The 17,599-nt window shown below is 39.5% G+C and overlaps 2 protein-coding genes across 5 annotated transcripts in view; one reads left to right on the top strand and one right to left on the bottom strand.

Moving 5' to 3' along the window:
* PROSER1 (proline and serine rich 1) overlaps nt 1-15,935 on the bottom strand; it is a 77,871-nt gene extending 61,936 nt beyond the window's left edge. For 2 of the 4 annotated variants that reach the window (XM_023751254.1, XM_023751256.1), the window contains exons 1-6: nt 15,053-15,935; nt 14,831-14,938; nt 11,655-11,720; nt 7,596-7,664; nt 4,605-4,699; nt 3,534-3,627 (exon numbers count right to left, since the gene is read on the bottom strand). In XM_023751254.1, the coding sequence (XP_023607022.1) occupies nt 3,534-3,627; nt 4,605-4,699; nt 7,596-7,664; nt 11,655-11,720; nt 14,831-14,875 (369 nt within the window). In that variant the 5' untranslated portion in view covers nt 14,876-14,938; nt 15,053-15,935. Of the gene's footprint in view, nt 1-3,533; nt 3,628-4,604; nt 4,700-7,591; nt 7,665-11,654; nt 11,721-14,830; nt 14,939-15,052 lie in introns of those variants that run through there. The other 2 variants (XM_023751255.1, XM_014452965.2) reach the window with 2 other exon arrangements.
* A 70-nt stretch (nt 15,936-16,005) lies between these two features.
* The window catches only part of NHLRC3 (NHL repeat containing 3), a 36,808-nt gene continuing 35,214 nt past the window's right edge, over nt 16,006-17,599 (top strand). The window contains exons 1-3 of the mRNA XM_014453016.2: nt 16,006-16,326; nt 17,182-17,334; nt 17,578-17,589. Of these exons, the coding sequence (XP_014308502.1) occupies nt 16,243-16,326; nt 17,182-17,334; nt 17,578-17,589 (249 nt within the window). The 5' untranslated portion in view covers nt 16,006-16,242. The remainder of the gene's footprint in view (nt 16,327-17,181; nt 17,335-17,577; nt 17,590-17,599) is intronic.

Below are 17,599 nucleotides of genomic sequence, written 5' to 3'. Positions count from 1 at the left end.
ACAGAAAACTTCCCTAACCTGGTGAAGGAAATAGATGTACAAGTCTAGGGAGCACAGAGAGTCCCAAACAAGATGAACTCAAAGACACCCACACCAATACACATCATAATTAAAATGCAAAAGGTTAAAGACAAAGAAAGAATCTTGAAACCATCAAGAGAAAAGGATTAGATAGTTACCTACAAGGGAGTTCCCATAAGACTGTCAGCTGATTTCACAACAGAAATTTTGCAGGCCAGAGAGAATGGCAAGAAATATTCAAAGCAATGAAAAGCAAGAACCTACAATATAACAGACTAATTCAGGTGAGGAGGTGTCCATTAAAACTGAAAGTATGTTATATAATAAAGTAGCTTTTATGAATGCATATGTTAAAAAATTGACAAATTAGTTGACCTATTTTTACTTACGTAGAAACATTTGTGTAATTAAAATTAAGTATTTATGGAAAGTTTAATTTCAAAGAAAAGTTTTCTATATGTACTACAGTAATTTTAAATTTATACTGAATAGGTCTAGTAAAAGTGTGCATTCACCAGTCACTGTTAGTAAACAAATGCACATGGCTGGGACATGGCTTAACACAAAAAGGAACATCAGCCAGCAGGAGTTAAAACTGCTGCCAACAGTCATACCATAAGACAACAGAACCAATTATCCCATATGATGTGGTGTGATCATGTTCTCATCATTCACCAAACATTGTTTACAAGCAGTGACTCTTGGATTATAGTTCTGGATATGTACTATTTATGTCAGTGAAATTACTACAGTGTTTTTTTTTCCCAACATATGACCTATTCACTAAAATTTGTAAAAGTAATAGTGAATTAATAACAAAAAAATAACCCGTTAATTTAATTATAAGCAAATTTTGGTTAAAAGCATTTAAAAATTAACAGGGTGTTAATTTTCACATATGACATACGAACTGGAAATTTTGTCTGTTAAATCCAAAGTGTGTTAAATCAAGGTCCGCAAAATCGAGGGTTTACTACATGTAAACCAAGATCACTCTACTCAGCAAAGCTATCAATTTAGAATCAAAGAACATATAAAGAGCTTCCCAGACAAGAAAAAGCTAACGGTGTTAGTCACAACCAAACCAGTATTACATGAAATGTTAAAGCGTTTTCTTTAAGAAGAAGGAAAAAAAAGATAACACATATGAACAATAATTGACAATGAGTATATATTTATCAACAAGTGAATCTAAAAAACAAAATAAATGAACAAGCAGAACAAAAAGAAATTCATAGATATAGAGAGCATTTTTGACAGCTGCCAGATAGGAAGGAGACTGGGAGGATGGGTATAAAAGGTGGAGGAATTTAGAAGTACAAATTGGATGTTACAGAATAATCATGTGGATGTAAAGTTCAGAATAAAGAGTATAGTCAAGCCCTAACCAGTTTGGCTCAGTGTCCCAGGTTCGATTCTGGTCAAGGGCATGTACCTTGGTTGCAGGCACATCCCCAGTAGAGGGTGTGCAGGAGGCAGCTGATCGATGCTTCTCTCTCATCGATGTTTCTAACTCTCTATCCCTGTCCCTTCCTCTCTGTAAAAAAATCAATAAAATATATATATTTTTAAAAAGAGTATAGTCAATAAATATTTGAATAACTATATTTGGTGTCATATGGGTATGAGTTCTATTAGGATGATCACTTGTATAATTAATCACTGGAGTGTACACCTCAAACTAATATATTACATGTCAACTGTAATTGGGAAAAAAAAAAGTATTAAAATGTGGGCGTAGGCCAGCCGTGGGAAAACTACGGCCCGCGGGCCGGATCCGGCCCGTTTGAAATGAATAAAACTATAAAAAAAAAAAGACCGTACCCTTTTATGTAATGATGTTTACTTTGAATTTACATTAGTTCACACAAACACTCCATCCATGCTTTTGTTCCGGCCCTCCGGTCCAGCTTAAGAACCCATTGTGGCCCTCGAGTCAAAAAGTTTGCCCACCCCTGGCATAGGCCCTAGCCCAGTGGTCAGCAAACTCATTAGTCAACAGAGCCAAATATCAACAGCACAATGAATGAAATTTCTTTTGAGAGCCAAATTTTTTAAACTTAAACTATATAGGTAGTTTGCTTCTTCTTTGTAGCCATGTCAAACAGGGCACCTAAAAAAATGTTTCATTTTATAATAATAAAGCCACCAACACAAAATAATTACAATTCTTAAATTGATGACAAAAATACCTGTAGGATTTGCAGCTGGTTGAAAAAATACAGGTAACTTTATGCTTCGAGTAGGTACTTTTGTCACCTGCGCACGATTTGCGGACGCAACTAGCACTAACCACTACACAATGAGACTGCTGACTGACTGGCTCATTCAACTTGTGCATGAATCCCGCGAGCCTCCCCCGCGCTGCGTATCCTTCGGCCGCCTGCGCTGTGTATCCCGCGGCCCGCCTGCGCTGCATCTCCGGACGACCGACCTACACCCCCCACTTCTTCTAACGCCACTTCTTCAAAATAGACTCGCCCAGGCCGAAAACCAACTTCTGCACATGGGCCACGAAGTTTCAATCGCACTGTACGTGCGCACCCGCACATGGTATTTTGTGGAAGAGCCACACTCAAGGGGCCAAAGAGCCGCATATGGCTCGCGAGCCGCGGTTTGCCGACCACTGCCCTAGCCAGTTTGGCTCATCGGTTCAAGTATTGGACTGCAGACTGAAGGGTCCCAGGTTTAATTCTGGTCAAGGGCATGTACCTCAGTTTCAGATCCCGGCCCCAGGCAAGTGTGTGCAAGAAGGCAACATTGTGTCTCTCTCACATAGACGTTTCTCTCTCTGTCTCTCCCCTTCCCTTCTACTCTCTCTAAAAATCAATGGGAAAAAATATCCTCAGGTGAGTATTAACAACAACAAAAAATGTGGGCTTACATATTGCTTCTGCTACAGTAATTTATGACTAAGGCAAAGTTCTCTACTCTCCCTGAGCTTAGTAAAGGGTGTCAGGATTAATGATTGGGCTGCAAGGCCTAGCCTTCTAATTACTAATTCAGTTTCCAGCCATCAAAATCCTAAGAAATCACTACCTTATATGACAAATCAAGTTTTCTAGGCTTGGGCAAGTACCACTTTTCACACTCCAAGAGGTTTTAAATTAATAAACTGGGATTTTGCTTTCTTATTCATCTCTTATGAATTTGATTAATATAAGTTTAATGACAAAGCAAATTCAAACAACCAAGTTCCTAAATAGAAAAAATTAAAGACAAAAGCATGGAACCATGGTAAAGCTATCAAGGAACCGAGAATAAATACCCCATGAGGCTCAAGCTGAGTGGCCAACTGGCTTCTCATTTTCAAGCTATCTCTTCACCCTCCAGTGTCCCTTTCACTCAGCTCTATTTCTGCATATTCTGCAGGAATGTCATCATTAACCCATCACAAGGCAGCAGTCAGGTTATTCATCAAAGTTAATATAGGAAAAAGATTAGAACTTTTTTCTTTATCAACATTCAAAAAAACCAAGGTACCATTTATATAGCAATCTTGAGAAAATTACCTGTTCAAGTACTCTCTTACACCGTTTCTTCTCATACATATTTATCCTGAATAAATCTTCAATGGGACGAGAATTTTGTGCATCAACAATGTTTCTACAAAAGAAATACAATTTAGCTTTTCATTTAAGAAACTGGACAGCATACAGAGGCCTGTTGGCCTCTTGTTTACCACAGAAATATATCTGAGTAAGCTTTTGTCCATGACAGAGAGAGAAAAGTGTGATTAATTAACTGGTGAATATAAATAACATGTTATATAAAGATGGTAAATATAATAACTGAGGTTTTTCTGGCTACCTCAAAGTAACAAAGTAATGCTATACATAAAATTCACTATTTTGAAATTCTTGAAAATATACTCTCTCAGTGAGTGCTAGGAGAGCTATTACAATAAAACAAACCCATGTGTTAAATGCATAATAATCATGATTGATCTAAAGATGAAGTTTTACCTTATGCTAAATTTTGTGTTTTATAAATATATAAGGGATTTAAAAATGCAAGTGCTATAAATAAACATCTTAGAGACTTTTTCATTTATGCAGAAGGGGAGAGTCCTTTTCTCTTTGGGCTTACATTCATTATAATCATGTATTAAATGCTGTGCTAGGTGCTTTTGCATATCTTATAGTATTTAAAGTTCACACACCCTATTAAGTAGGTGAGGTCCTTATTTTTACAATTGAGGAAAATAAGATCCAGAAAGAATAAGTACATATAAAGCCAAAAAAAAGTTATCAGAATGTGGTAGAATCTAACTATAAATCCTATGACTTTATCAATGAGCCTTTCAAGTTATTCACAGTAGGAAGGCAAAGCAAGTCATTAATATACAGATAAACCAAAATAATTAAACTTGATAAGCCCCGTTATTTTATAAATTATAATCATATATAGTAAGCACACTAGATATTTTGATATAAGAATTCAGCATTATGCTTTCATAGATTTTATAGAGTTCCAATTACTAATAGAATTCTGAGAGATTAACAAACACTGAGTTAAAAGACACTTAAAAAAATTCTCCAAATTTCCTCCAATGAAGTAAAAAAAAGAAAAGAAATACTTACGAAGCTAATAGTTCAAGAGCATGTAGTTTGTCTTTACTGAAGGTGAAACAGTTGAGTATATTGACCACTTCTGCTGGGTGAACAGCCACCATTTTCTATTAATATAAAAATAATTTTAATTTGAACATGAGAAATTTTCAAGCCAGAAAATGCCATTTGGGGGAATGAATAACTAGTTAATGTTTGTAATATAAATATTTGAGGTGAAAACTGCTTTCTCAAAAGTAAGCCCTAACTAGTATCGGAATTAATCTTCGCCTTTCAATGTAATTACTTCAAATGAAGATAAGATCTAAGTTCTCCTATGTGCTCTTTTTTAATCCATATTTCTCAATGTGTTCATCTATAGAAAAAAAAATTTACATGTACTACTTTCCTCAGAAAGGTTGGCTAAAAAGGATATTTACAAATATGGGAGATATATTGCTCAAAAAGTTAGAAAAAAACTACATTTCTTAAAGTACAAGGTACCATCATCAGCACTTCCTAAAATGAGGTCCATGGTGCTATTCAGAGTTACTAAAAATGAGTGCTACAGTCAGACCAGTTAGAAAAAGATGGACTAACAGGTTTCTTTTTTTTTTTTTTTATTGCTTAAAGCATTACAAAGGGTATTACATATGTGTTCTTTTTTTCCCCGTCCTTGACAATACCCCGGCTTCCCCTACCCCCCAGTGTCTTATGTCCATTGGTTATGCTCATATGCATGCATACAAGTCCTTCAGTTGATCTCTTACCCCCCTCCCTCCTGCCCTAACAGGTTTCTTTACTGCAGAACTCTCTTAAGTCTTATGTTAATGTGCATTGTGGCACCCCAAGTTTATATGGAATATTACAAAACTTTTATTTGAACAAGGTTCCTTATTTTTGAAGAGCAGGTAGAAGATTTGGCCAATTTAAAGATTTATGTTAACAGTGGAGGAAATCCAAAGCAAAGCCAATGTAAGATCACTTAAAATCAACACCCAACAGATTCCTAAATTTCGATGGGTAATTTTTAAATAGTTTTATTCATGTACCACCAAAAGAATTGGTAAAATTATATATCCCTTTGCATGTTTTTAAATTGACATCTAAAAAATTACCAGAAGTGTAAATATTTGTAAAAGATTGATTTCCTTATTTATAAGTTTACTAGAGGCCCGGTGCACAAATTCATACAAAGGTGGGGTCCCTCGGCTTGGCCAGCAATCAAGGCCTATCAGGGGGGCTGGCCGACTGGAGGGAGGGACCGTGGGAGGTTGGCTGTGGGAGCGCACTGACCACCAGGGGGCAGCTCCTGCATTAAGCGTCTGCCCCCTGGTGGTCAGTGCATGTCATGGCGACTAGTCGTGTGGTCGTTCCAGTCGTTCAGTCATAATGGTCACTTAGGCTTTTGTATATATAGATTATATATTTGTAAAAACCTTGGAACTCATATATGAAAATGTATTATGTAACCTAATCGTCAAAGTCAGTCTTTCAGACTTTGTCAGAAAAGGTTGGGCTTAATTTAATTCAAATAAAATCATTAAGTTGTGCCTGTGCTAACCTTCTCACCTCTGATTTTTAATTCTAAAGTAAGTAAATAAGCGAGCAGGCCTCAGAGCTATGTGATGAGTTTGTTAGCTTAATAAAATAAGCAAGATCCTCGACAGTATTTCTTACAGAAGCTCTTGCCTTGCTCTCCCTCTCAGGAGATTGCATTGTCTCCTTGGCCCTTGGGGAAAGATCTTCATCCCTAGATGATGGGTAGCTGGGTGAGATAACCACTTTTTTGTAAAGTAGAAAAAAAAAAACAATTGTTAAAAAAAAGAAGCACTACAGACCCAGGCAGTTTCTTAGGCAAATTAGTTTAGGAAGTTAAGGATCTATAGATTTCCTTAAAGCTACCCATGCCTAATACTCTACAAAAAACTTCCTATATAGCTAAACTAGATGCCTGATGTGCGAAATTCGTGCAAGAATAGGCCTTCCTTCCCCTGGCTACCGGCACCGGCTTCCCTCCAGCACCTGGGACCTGGGCTTCCCTCGCAGCCCCAGCTTTGTCCGGAAGGTCGACCTGTCTAATTAGCATATTACGCTTTTATTATTATAGATATTGTCTAAATTTAGATGCCTCTATTAATCTAGGCTGTAGAACTGTGCAGTCCACACAGTAGACATTAGGTACCTGTGCCTGTTTAAATTAAGTAAAAAAATATATAGTTCCTCAGACAGCCTAGCCAGATTTTAAGTACTCCAAGCCACATGTAGCCAGTGGTTATTATACTAGACTAGAGGCCCGGTACAAGAATTCGTGCACGGATGGGATCCTGCTGGCCCGCCCCAGTGGGAGCTGATCGGGACTGGGCCAGCAGTGGGGAGGGGAATCAGGAGGTTGGCCGGCCGGACCCGCGCCCCAATCGGAGTGGTGGGGGCTGATCGGGGGCCAGGTTTGTGGAGGGAAGGGGCCGCAGGAGGTTGGAGGGGGCTGATTGGGGCCCTGATTGGGCAGGTTGGCCACTGCAGTGCGCGTCATAGTGACCAGTCGTTCCAGTCGTTCCATCAGTCTGGTCGCTTGGCTTTTATATATATATAGATAGTGCAGTTATAAAACATTTCTACCATGGCTAAAAGTTCATTTGGACAGTATTGGTCCAAAGAATGTAAGTTTAAAACCATTTGACTACAAAGGGTGAAGATATCTAAAAGTAGAAGTGCATAAAATACTTAGAAATTCAAATCCTATGTTTTGCTTACTGATAAACATTTTCTCCTCCAATCAGCCAATTAAGACTGTATGGTATTTGATCTTAGAATAATGGTGTATAATTTAATAGTACAGTATACATGATTTAAATTTATACTGAGAAGTTTTAATTTTTTAAGTTATTTTGAATAATAAAAGTAAAATACAATGTAGGATCACTTTTTAAAAATACAAATTACAACTTGAGATGAATTATAGAAAATTAGGGGAGAATCCAAAATACTCAAATTCTATATTCTAAGGAAAAATAACTTACTTACATGTTGTAATGCTTTCATTGCTTTCAACTGAGGCTCAGCCCAGGAGAAATATCTCAGTAATTCAACCACCTGAAAGTAAATAAGTAATTTAGCTCTAATGACAATGTGTTTGCAAAATTTTCTGCAAGGTTTATTTCAGTATTTTCAATTACTATTCAAAATGTTCTGCATGGGCCCAGATGATGAGGAGTAAGCATGGCACCAGAGTTTAGACTATGTTAATAGAGTAACCACATGCAGCTACTTCACATTAACTGAAATAAAATCAAATAAAAAATTCAGTTCCTTACTGGTATAAGACATATTTTAAAGTTCTCAATAACCATATGAAGCTGGTAGCTACCATAATGGATAGTAAAGAGAGAACTTTCCCATCATCACAGAAAGTCCTGAAAAGCACTGGTTTAGAAATAAAGAACAATATAAGATACTAGAAGCCCAATGCAAGAAATTCGTGCATGGGGCTTGGCCCCCGGCTGCCTAGGCAGCGGGGGGGCCTCTGCCTCTGCCTTGGCCCCTGCCTGCCATAGCGGCCCAGGGGCCTCTGCCTCTGCTGTGGTGGCTGGGGCCGGGGCCTCGGCCTCTACCTCTGCCTCTACCCCAGCCCACAGCAGTTTGGTCCAGAAGGATGCCCAGTCTAATTAGCATATTACACTTTTATTATTATAGATAGAAAAACTAAAGTACATAAAGAAAAGGAAGGTTGGAAAAGTACTAGATAGAGACAAAATGTCAGCTTTTAGATATCTATATATATAAAAGGCTAAGTGTCCATCCATTCGACCGGTAGCTATAACGTGCACTGACCACCAGGGGGCAGATGCTCAACGCAGGAACTGCCATGACGCGTACTGGCCATTTAAAAATAAACGGCACCACAGACGTGGCGCCAACAAACCAACACTCATTCGGCTTCCCCTAAGTGGGACACAGGCCCCGCCACCACCCTGAAGCGACACCCCACCAAATCACAGCCAACACTGCCAAGACCCCATGGCACAAAATGGGCCCACAGCCCAGCCCAGCAATGATAGCTGTGGGTGCCGGGTAATGATGTCACGTAGCAACGCCCAGGTTCCTCTCCCTAGCAACTAACATCCTTGGAGTTTCTTCAGCCCAGGAACCCGACTTGCTTTATAGCCAGGTGCAAACATTTTACAGTTTAACCAAATGTTTGTGAAGCATTTTCTTGTGCCTCATCTCATTTGATCCTCACAGAAGTCCTGGAGTAGATACATAGGAGACTCGGTAGAATCCTATTTTCTTTTCATCAGCAAGACGCGAATAGTAATATTAAAATATTTCTTCAAATTAATTTCCTTTCAATGTGCACGAATCTGTGCACTGGGACACTAATAATGATATATTATGAATGGAAATATTTAAAAATTTAATGCAGATCAGTCTTAGTCAATCACAAAAGGGTATTCAGTGGTGTGGTTTAGTGTAGGTCCACTAACTTCTACTCTTTTACTTGAATCTGGAGGGCATAATATTCATATTTATATCACAGATCTATTCCCTAAAAAATGTAAGAATCACCAGGAATTACTCCAACAGCTTCTAAATGGTAGATCATTTTGAGGGAGGCTCTCTCATCCACCATCACTAGTGAATTTCAAACAAATGAGGGTGATATTGTGAGATAGCTACTAAGAGGTGAGCAGAGCATCAAGATCAGAATATTACAGTCTCTATACGGTCACTACAACCCTGGTTAAATGCCCCAAGACAATCTGTGGGGGGTTGGGGGGGGAAGGACTCAGGAAGAGAGGGTAATAAAATCTGGGTTAATGAATTATATTACTACTAGTAGCCCGGTGCACGAAATTCGCACCCGATGCCCTCAGCCCATCCTGCACCCTCTCCAATCGGGGACCCCTTGGGGATGTCCGACCACTGGTTTAGGTCCAATCCCACAGGAATCAGGCCTAAACCGGTGGTCGGACATCCCTCTTGCAATGTGGGACTGCTGGCTTCTAACCACTCACCTGCCTGCCTGTGTGATCGCCCCTAACCCCTCTGCCTGCCCGCCTGATCGCCCCCAACTGCCTTCCCCTGCCGGCCTGATCGCTTGGGTAAGTGCTTCTGCCTCAGCCCCCACTACCATGGCTTTTTTTGGAAGGAAGTTGGACGTCTGGAAGGTGGCCGGTTGACCCGGTCTAATTAGCATATTACCCTTTTATTATTATAAATTATTAGTATAGATAGATTATATAGTATAGGATTGCTTAAATGGGGGCAGGGGGGCAGCCTTTTTCAGCAGGAGGAGATGCTCTTGGCAGATAAAAACACATAATCCCTATATCTGGACTGACAGCCAACCATATGCACTACACCGCTAAAGCAGTCATTAAAAAATTGAACCACTTTCTTACACCTTACATCAAACAGCTGTTGCTCTTAAAAACCCTCCTTAGCCCCCACCTTATGTTCTGCCTTCACAGTTCACCCAGATTAGGTTCTGATTGGTCGGTTTCTATGCCAGTCAGCATCTCCGGGCCTATCTCTGGGCCTGATCAAAGAGGCAGGGTTGGTCAGCAGCCCCAGAGAGGCCCCGAGAGAAACAGAGGTGCGGCTGCTGGTGAAGCCGGGAGAGAAAGAGGGAGGCAATGGCTGGTCAACAGCTGCCACTGAGGCTGCAGATCAGACCCTGCCTCTCTGCAGGCCTCTCTCCAGGCCTAATCCACAGCCCCCTCGGCAGTCAGTACTGGGTCGCCATGGCAACCCAGCACTGACTTCCAGTGTTATGGACCCTGGCTCTTTATACATATAGATGAGTTCCTGAAAATATATTATGGTCTCAATGTGGTATGAGCAGAAGAATAAAAATACTTTTTACTCCTCATAAAGAGATACAAAAATTGAAAATAATTTGTTAAGAGTATATGTCTTTACTTTATAGGAATGTTTTTACTATACAGTAAGTACTACCTGGCACTTTACCAGTCATAAAACCATACGTATCATGTCTGATATAGGAAGAAAAATCTTTACTATACAAAGTAGCCTTAGAAAGTGGCTTAATAAAATTTTCAATGACTTGAGCAAAGTGGAATAATCACTAAGAGAAGTTTTCTACAAAATTTCACATATGCATATGCAAAAAAAGAAGAAAAGCTATTACCTATGAAAAGCTGTAAATCTTTTCAAAACATTTAAATTTTCAAAAATAATGGCCGAAAACACTCATTAAATAGGAAGCAACACATGCAAGTCTAAAAGTAGCTTTTTAGAATTTAGGAGGCAAAACTTCTACAGGCTTAAGCTTCAAGCTTCATGCTTTGAACATCTTGAGAAACAGATGAAAAGTTGGAACATTTACTAACTCAATCTATAGATACTACATACATTGTCTCCCTTATTTATGTTCTTATCCTTTCCGACAATCATTCTCCAGATGTACATTTCTATTTTTGCCCTAGTTTTCTATCAAGTATTTTCTAAATGTTCTTCAGGAATCTGGCCTTTCAGTGTACGTGTGTGTATATACATGCATGCATATTTTTAAAATTAGCAAACTCTCCCTAAAGTTAGGTAAAACATTTTTACTAAACTATCATTGGTCTTCTGGCAGTTATAGAAATTACTTATTAGACAGTGTATTTTTTTCTTATTGCTAAAATTTTTACTTAGTGGGTTCATATAAAAAAATATTTCACCACTTATTCAAGTTTTCTTTTATAATATGCAGTGAATTTTGCAATTAACTTAAAAATGCAACCCGAACTTGAGTATATTTATGACTAGAAGTTTATAAATTTATTTATGATATTGTGCCCAGAATGACAAACACTTTGAACTGATTTTTTTTTAAACACTGCATTTTAAAATCATGTTAGCATATTGTGGTGAAAGAGGGTATGTTTATAAAATACCCAAGCTATAAATTCTGTAAAGTTTTCTACTAAAACTGAAAGCTTCTGAAGTTCCTTAATAAATATAGCAACAACATAAAAGCAATTCTGACTTGACCAGCAGGTAAATAGACATTAACCAGAACATCATGTGAAAAAAAAAGAATGAAAAAGACATTCGATTAAACAAATAAAGGAATACCTGTTCACTAGAGAAATATCCATGCACATATTCAATTGCTTTTAATTTGTATTCTGTCAAAACAGCCTAAGAAAAAGAAAAACAGCATTATTATATGTAAGCAGAAGAGTAATATGTATACAGCAAAAATATCTAAGCTACTCAAACAGTGGAAATCTTCAGCCCAGCATGCAGAGTCAGCTAAAGTCACTGTGGTGACATGACATTCTATCTTTCCAGGTTCCATGCTTCAAGGGGTACACTGAGACAGTAGGAAAACTTTCTGGGCCTCCCTACTCACTCCTACAAAAAAAGGAATTATAACAGATAGGATTTGACATTAATAGAAATTATACATAGAATTTATGTACTAGTAAATGTAATTAGATTTTCTAAACATCCCAAATTCAACCAAGTTGTCATTTTTAAGAAGATTAAGTGTATCAGATATTACCCATGCGTTTATTATTTATTCAGCACCTATTATGTCAAGGCTCTCAATCTTTCTGTGGGGATATGAGAACCGAAGTAGCTAGAACAGGGGTGGGCAAACTTTTTGACTCGAGGGCCACAATGGGTTCTTAAACTGGACCGGAGGGCTGGAACAAAAGCATGGATGGAGTGTTTGTGTGAACTAATATAAATTCAAAGTAAACATCATTACATAAAAGGGTACGGTCTTTTTTTTTTTTAGTTTTATTCATTTCAAATGGGCCGGATCCGGCCCGCGGGCCGTAGTTTGCCCACGGCTGAGCTAGAAGGTTCTGAATTCAATCTATGCACCTGCCAAAAACTGGCAGTGTGGCTTTTGAGAGGAATTTTAATTATCCTGAGCACCTCCTTACCCATAAAATGGAATAGCATTCATTACCCACTTCAGAGTTATGATTAAAATAGTCAATAATAGATCTGACATATAATAGGTATTCAGTAAGAGATGGTTCCTATCCTCATGTGGCATCTATCAATGGGAAATTCAGAGGGAAGTCCGGTGGCCTCGACCAGCATTATCTAGAGCTCATTGAAATCAGATAAACTCTCTTTTCGACTATTTTCAGAGTTTATAGATGAAAACACTAGATTACCATAATTTGGTAACTATTAGTCATTAAAAATTAACCAATCCCTTTGCTTTTACTATAAAACAATGGTATTTGTACTTTCCACATATCTTTTTGCTAGTAGAAAATACTATGGCCAATCAAGTAAGAAAAACATCCAAGGTCTAATTTTTATTGAAATGGGGAGGGAGAGAATGGCATTCTGGATAATGTACGCTTGGGAGTTTGACTATCATTATCATTACTGAACACAGTCAAAAGCAAGTTTCTGGACAAAATCCTAGATTGTGTTGATGCCAAAACATGTCTCAATTCTTTCATCAGTACCCCAGAGGCATGGCTGTATCCCCAGGCACAACAGCATAGCACTGTGGAGTTAGACTGCCTTAGTTTGAATACTGGACCACAACACCCTTCCACCCTTTCCCCTTCCCATCTGGATAACTGAGCTAACTAGCTAACCTCACAAAGACTAGGTTTGCCATCTGTAAAATAAAGAGTATAGTACCTACACCTCATGGATTGTTAGCAGGTTCAAGTCAAATAGTGCATACAGTGCATGGAGAAAGTGCTTAAAACAGGCTTACATAGTAGGTACTCACAGTACTATTCTTACTTTCTGTTTGAAGAGCAAATTCAACATTGCCTTCCCCCTACTATATTTCTTTCCTAATGTCTTTGCACATGCCTTTCTCTCTTAGTGACTGTAGTGACAGTCATTATTACCTATAAACCTAAGGTGACACTCAGGAAGAGATTACCTGGTTTAAACTGACCTACATTTACAAAGTCTGAGAGTAACTTTAAAAAACCAATAGTAATTCTCATATTTAGATATGCCTATATTTTTATCCCATTTTAATAGACTAAGACAATATTGTCGCATCTAATTATTTGGCATAGACAGCAAAGACATCTTGATTGAAAACCAGAAACAATGACTTAAGTTGCTATCTTGTGTGAACAGGATTTCCATCTTTGAGGAACTTGTTATTCCCCTCATTAGTATTTACTGTGTGATCTTTTCACAACTTAGGAGGGAGAAAATATGCAAAGCACCCTATAGCTTCCAACAGTAGAAATCTACTGGTCTACCTCAATGCATAAATTATTTTCTCATAAACAGTAGTTAAATACCAGCTCATGAACAAATTGTGGCAAATTCTAAATATAGAGTTAGCAAGCTGATACTTTATTGCAAATCTTATTTAGACAAACTGGGTTTGTGAAATCAGAAATTTCATTCAAAAAAGAAGATTCAATATTGCCGAATATGTAAATTTCACCTCACATGCAAATTGGAAAAAGAAAAATGAGTTATAAAAAATGACGAAAAACAACATTTTGCTTTATAGATAATAAAGAAAAACAGCATATCCACAGGCAATTTAATTAATAATTTCATAAGCTGAAACAAATAATAAGCACCAGAGCACACAGTAACAAATCTTTCCAAGTCAACCAAGGGTCTTAAAGGTATGGAAATATGGAGATAACTGCCTGGGAGTTCTAAGCAATGGACCCTCTATTGGAATGAGAATGTTACAGGAAGTACCTCTAATTCTACTTAGGCAAACTGTTATTTCTGGGTTTGAAGTAGTTATGCTCAAGGCTAAATTTCAAATTTTTTTTGCTGTCTGATTCATTCTGGGAGGTAGGCTATATACACAATGGTCTCAAAAAGGAGCAAAAACTTGGAAAGCAAGAGAAAAAAGTTTTGGAATTCAAGTTATTGAAGCCCATTCCTAAGGGTATGACTTTAAACTTAATAACACACTTTTCATTAAGGCACAAATTTTGTCAGGCCGTGTGCCAATTCTCAGATTTTAAAAATCAGTCATGGTAATAACAACCACTACTAAAGGAATGTTCTACACATTTGCTCTAGCTTTCAATGTCTTATGTTACTGAAAGATGAGGAAATCGGTTCAGAAATAGTAAGTCACAGTAAATCCAAAAGTACAGAGCCGTGAAATGTATCAAGACATAAGGTCCTACACTATATATTGATTAAAATTCCAACCAATTTTGCAATCCTAAAACCCGTATTTTACACAATCTGCACAGTAGCTCAACGAGAATAAACCATGAGAATTCGTAGCTTATAAAATGATTTAAAGAATAAAATGTAATTACCTTTCTAATTTCATCCAGCACCATTTCAAAGGACTTTTTGTCCATCTTGACTACTCTCTCGACGTGGTTTTAACAGTTATACTTTCAATTACAAAACGTTCGTCAGCTCTGAGGTAAAAATGTTTACAGTTGAGGAGGAAAAAGACGTCAGGAGCAGGAGAAAGGATGAGAAGAGGTAGACTACTTAAAACTCTGAAAAAAATTCTAAAAATGGAGACTTACAAAGACTTTTTATTTATTTTTTAAAAAGCATCAGGCTTCCCCAGCTTTTCACACAAAGCTTCAGGACACTTTGGAGAAGAACCGGGTCCTTTCTGAGCCCCGCTGGGAAACCCGGGTTTCTGCAGCCAGAGCTGAGCGTGCTTCCGGGCAGCCGAAGGGCCGGTGCCGCGGGGGGAAGGCCTCCAAGCCGCTTTCCCAGGTAAAGCCGCAGGGAGAGCAGCCCCCCGAGCCCCGAGTCCCGCGGATGGCGCGGAGAGGTACCGGCCTCTCCGCCCGCACAAACACTCCAGCCCACGGCCCTCACCACCGCGAACCTGGACTCGCGGCCCAGCTCGCGCTCATTCCAGCAGCTCCGAAGGACACTTGGGTTCGCGCAGCCCGGGTAGCGGAAGGCTGGCAGGCTCTTTGTTACCAACTGCCTCAGCTTCAGGGAGCGGGCCGGCGGCCGGAGCGCCCCGGGAGCCGAGCGAAGAGAGGCACGGTTTCGGGCAGGGGGACTCCGGAACCCCGCAGTAACAACGCGGCCAGGAGCCCTTCCCGATTACCCTTACAGCTCCCACCGGCTCAACTGGGCCTGCAACGAAACCGCCGCACGCGAGCAAACTCAATGCTGTGCCGCTAGTTTAGGCCACTCTTTCCTGAAAGCCAACGGAGGGGTCCTTGTGTGGGAACATAGGTATCCGTGACGTGTGCCTGAATTCCTCAGAATCAGATGCAGATGACACCCTCCGCACAACCTGGAAGCCATTTTTTGAGGGCCACACCCTATATCTTGGGCTTGTGTGTGCTAGCTTCTGATTGGTCAATCTTAATTTCAAAAATAGGATCGTCAGTCGTTATGGCAGAGATATGGGCGCCCTTATCTTGGCAGACAGAAGATGTCTTCAGCGTAGGACCGCTTTCCCAGAGGGGCGGGGTTGGGTTGGTCACTGGGTCAGCCCCAGGGCACGTGACATGGGGGCGGGGACGCAGGAAAGCTCCAGAATCCCAGGTCGAGGGCTAACAGTCTTCCGCCCACTCTGTGCTCCTTTCCGGTTCTCAAACCCCAAGCATGGAGGAAGGGAGGTTGGCGATAGGAGCCTGAGTCCGGAGGCCGGGCAGTCTGTGTGCTGCAAAGAACCGAGTGGACCTAACGCTGTCTCAGCCTCCTAACGCCGGCAGAAGCTCCTCGTCGCGCTTCCTGTTTCGTCATGGCGAGATTCTGGCTGTGCGCGGGCTGCACTGTCCTTTTCCTTGCATTTCTGAATTTACATTTGCGCTTTTCTGGCTCTTCGGTGAGTTGAATAGTGAAGAAGAAATTGATGCTTGTGGTGTGGATAGCACTTTTGGGAGGCGATGCTTCCCTCTGCAATGGAGGTGGTGCACTAGCTTGTCTCAAACGGGGTGTGGGTGAGGGTGGTTGAGCGGAACCCCGAGGTGTTGTCTTGTCTCTTAGTTTTAAAATGTTTGTACAGAGGGTTCCTAACTTATGATTTTTCTACTGTGGGATAGTGCAAAGGCGATACCATTCAGTAGACACTACTTCCACGGGCTAGCACTATGCAAGCCTGCTACTCTCTCCTGATGCTACAGCTGCTAGACAGTTCTCAGCCACACGATCAGGAAGACAAAACAGTTGATGCTATACACTGTGTTGTCAGCTTTTTTTGGGGGGGGGGGGGCGGTGGGGAGAGATATTGTATTTTCGGATCCCATCATGTTTATAAACACACACCTGTGTCTTCTGCTTCTGGTGAGAAGAGAAAGGCTTCGTGAGTTGAAACAAGATAATTGCCCAACTATAGGATAATGTGTGTTCTGAGCACGTTTAAAGTAGGCTAGGTTATGAGCGATAGGTTACCTATAGTAATACATTTTTAAAATTATGATGGACTTATCGGGATGTAAATCGAGGAGCATCTGTATATGGTGCATTCTCTTCTTTCTCACCTACCACTACAGCCTCAAAGACTTTACAGATTTGTATTTTGGTCGACTTGGTCTTTAAAAGTGTCAGACCATTCCTTCCCAAACATTTCTGACTTCTGTGGATAGAGGTGTCAAGGTATGCTTAGAAAGTAAGCTTTTTTTTTTTTTGCTTTTTCAACCTAGACTGTAAACTGAATCTTAATCTTCTGACTTTATTTAAGGTTTTAAGAGAGTTTATTTTTCAAATTTCCTGGAGAAGTGAGGAAATTCTTTACCAGCTGGATGTGGGTTGGCCTAAGCATTCAGAGTACTTTACTGGAGCAACATTTTGTGTTGCAGTTGACTCCCTGAATGGACTACTTTACATAGCCCAAGTAAGTAAAATGGGGATTTTAAAAAACAACACATGAATACAAAAGGAGCAACAGCCTGTTTTACTGTACTAAGTCATATATGTTTACATCATGCCAGTTATGGAATTTGTTTTTTTTAATTGCTTTGAAGTGAATATATGACTTTGAATTTGATAGATATTGTGTTAGGTGTTGAAGCTAGGTTTGTAAATGTTAACATTTTTTGATTAACTTTACTTTTTGTTTCTCTCTGCCAAAATAAAGATTACTTCCTTAAAACTGACCT

Source organism: Myotis lucifugus, unplaced genomic scaffold, assembly GCF_000147115.1.
Source record: "Myotis lucifugus unplaced genomic scaffold, Myoluc2.0 scaffold_19, whole genome shotgun sequence".
Classification (NCBI taxonomy): Eukaryota; Metazoa; Chordata; class Mammalia; order Chiroptera; family Vespertilionidae; genus Myotis; species Myotis lucifugus.
Note: the sequence above shows the minus strand (reverse complement) of the source record. Positions and strands in the feature narration are given on the sequence as shown.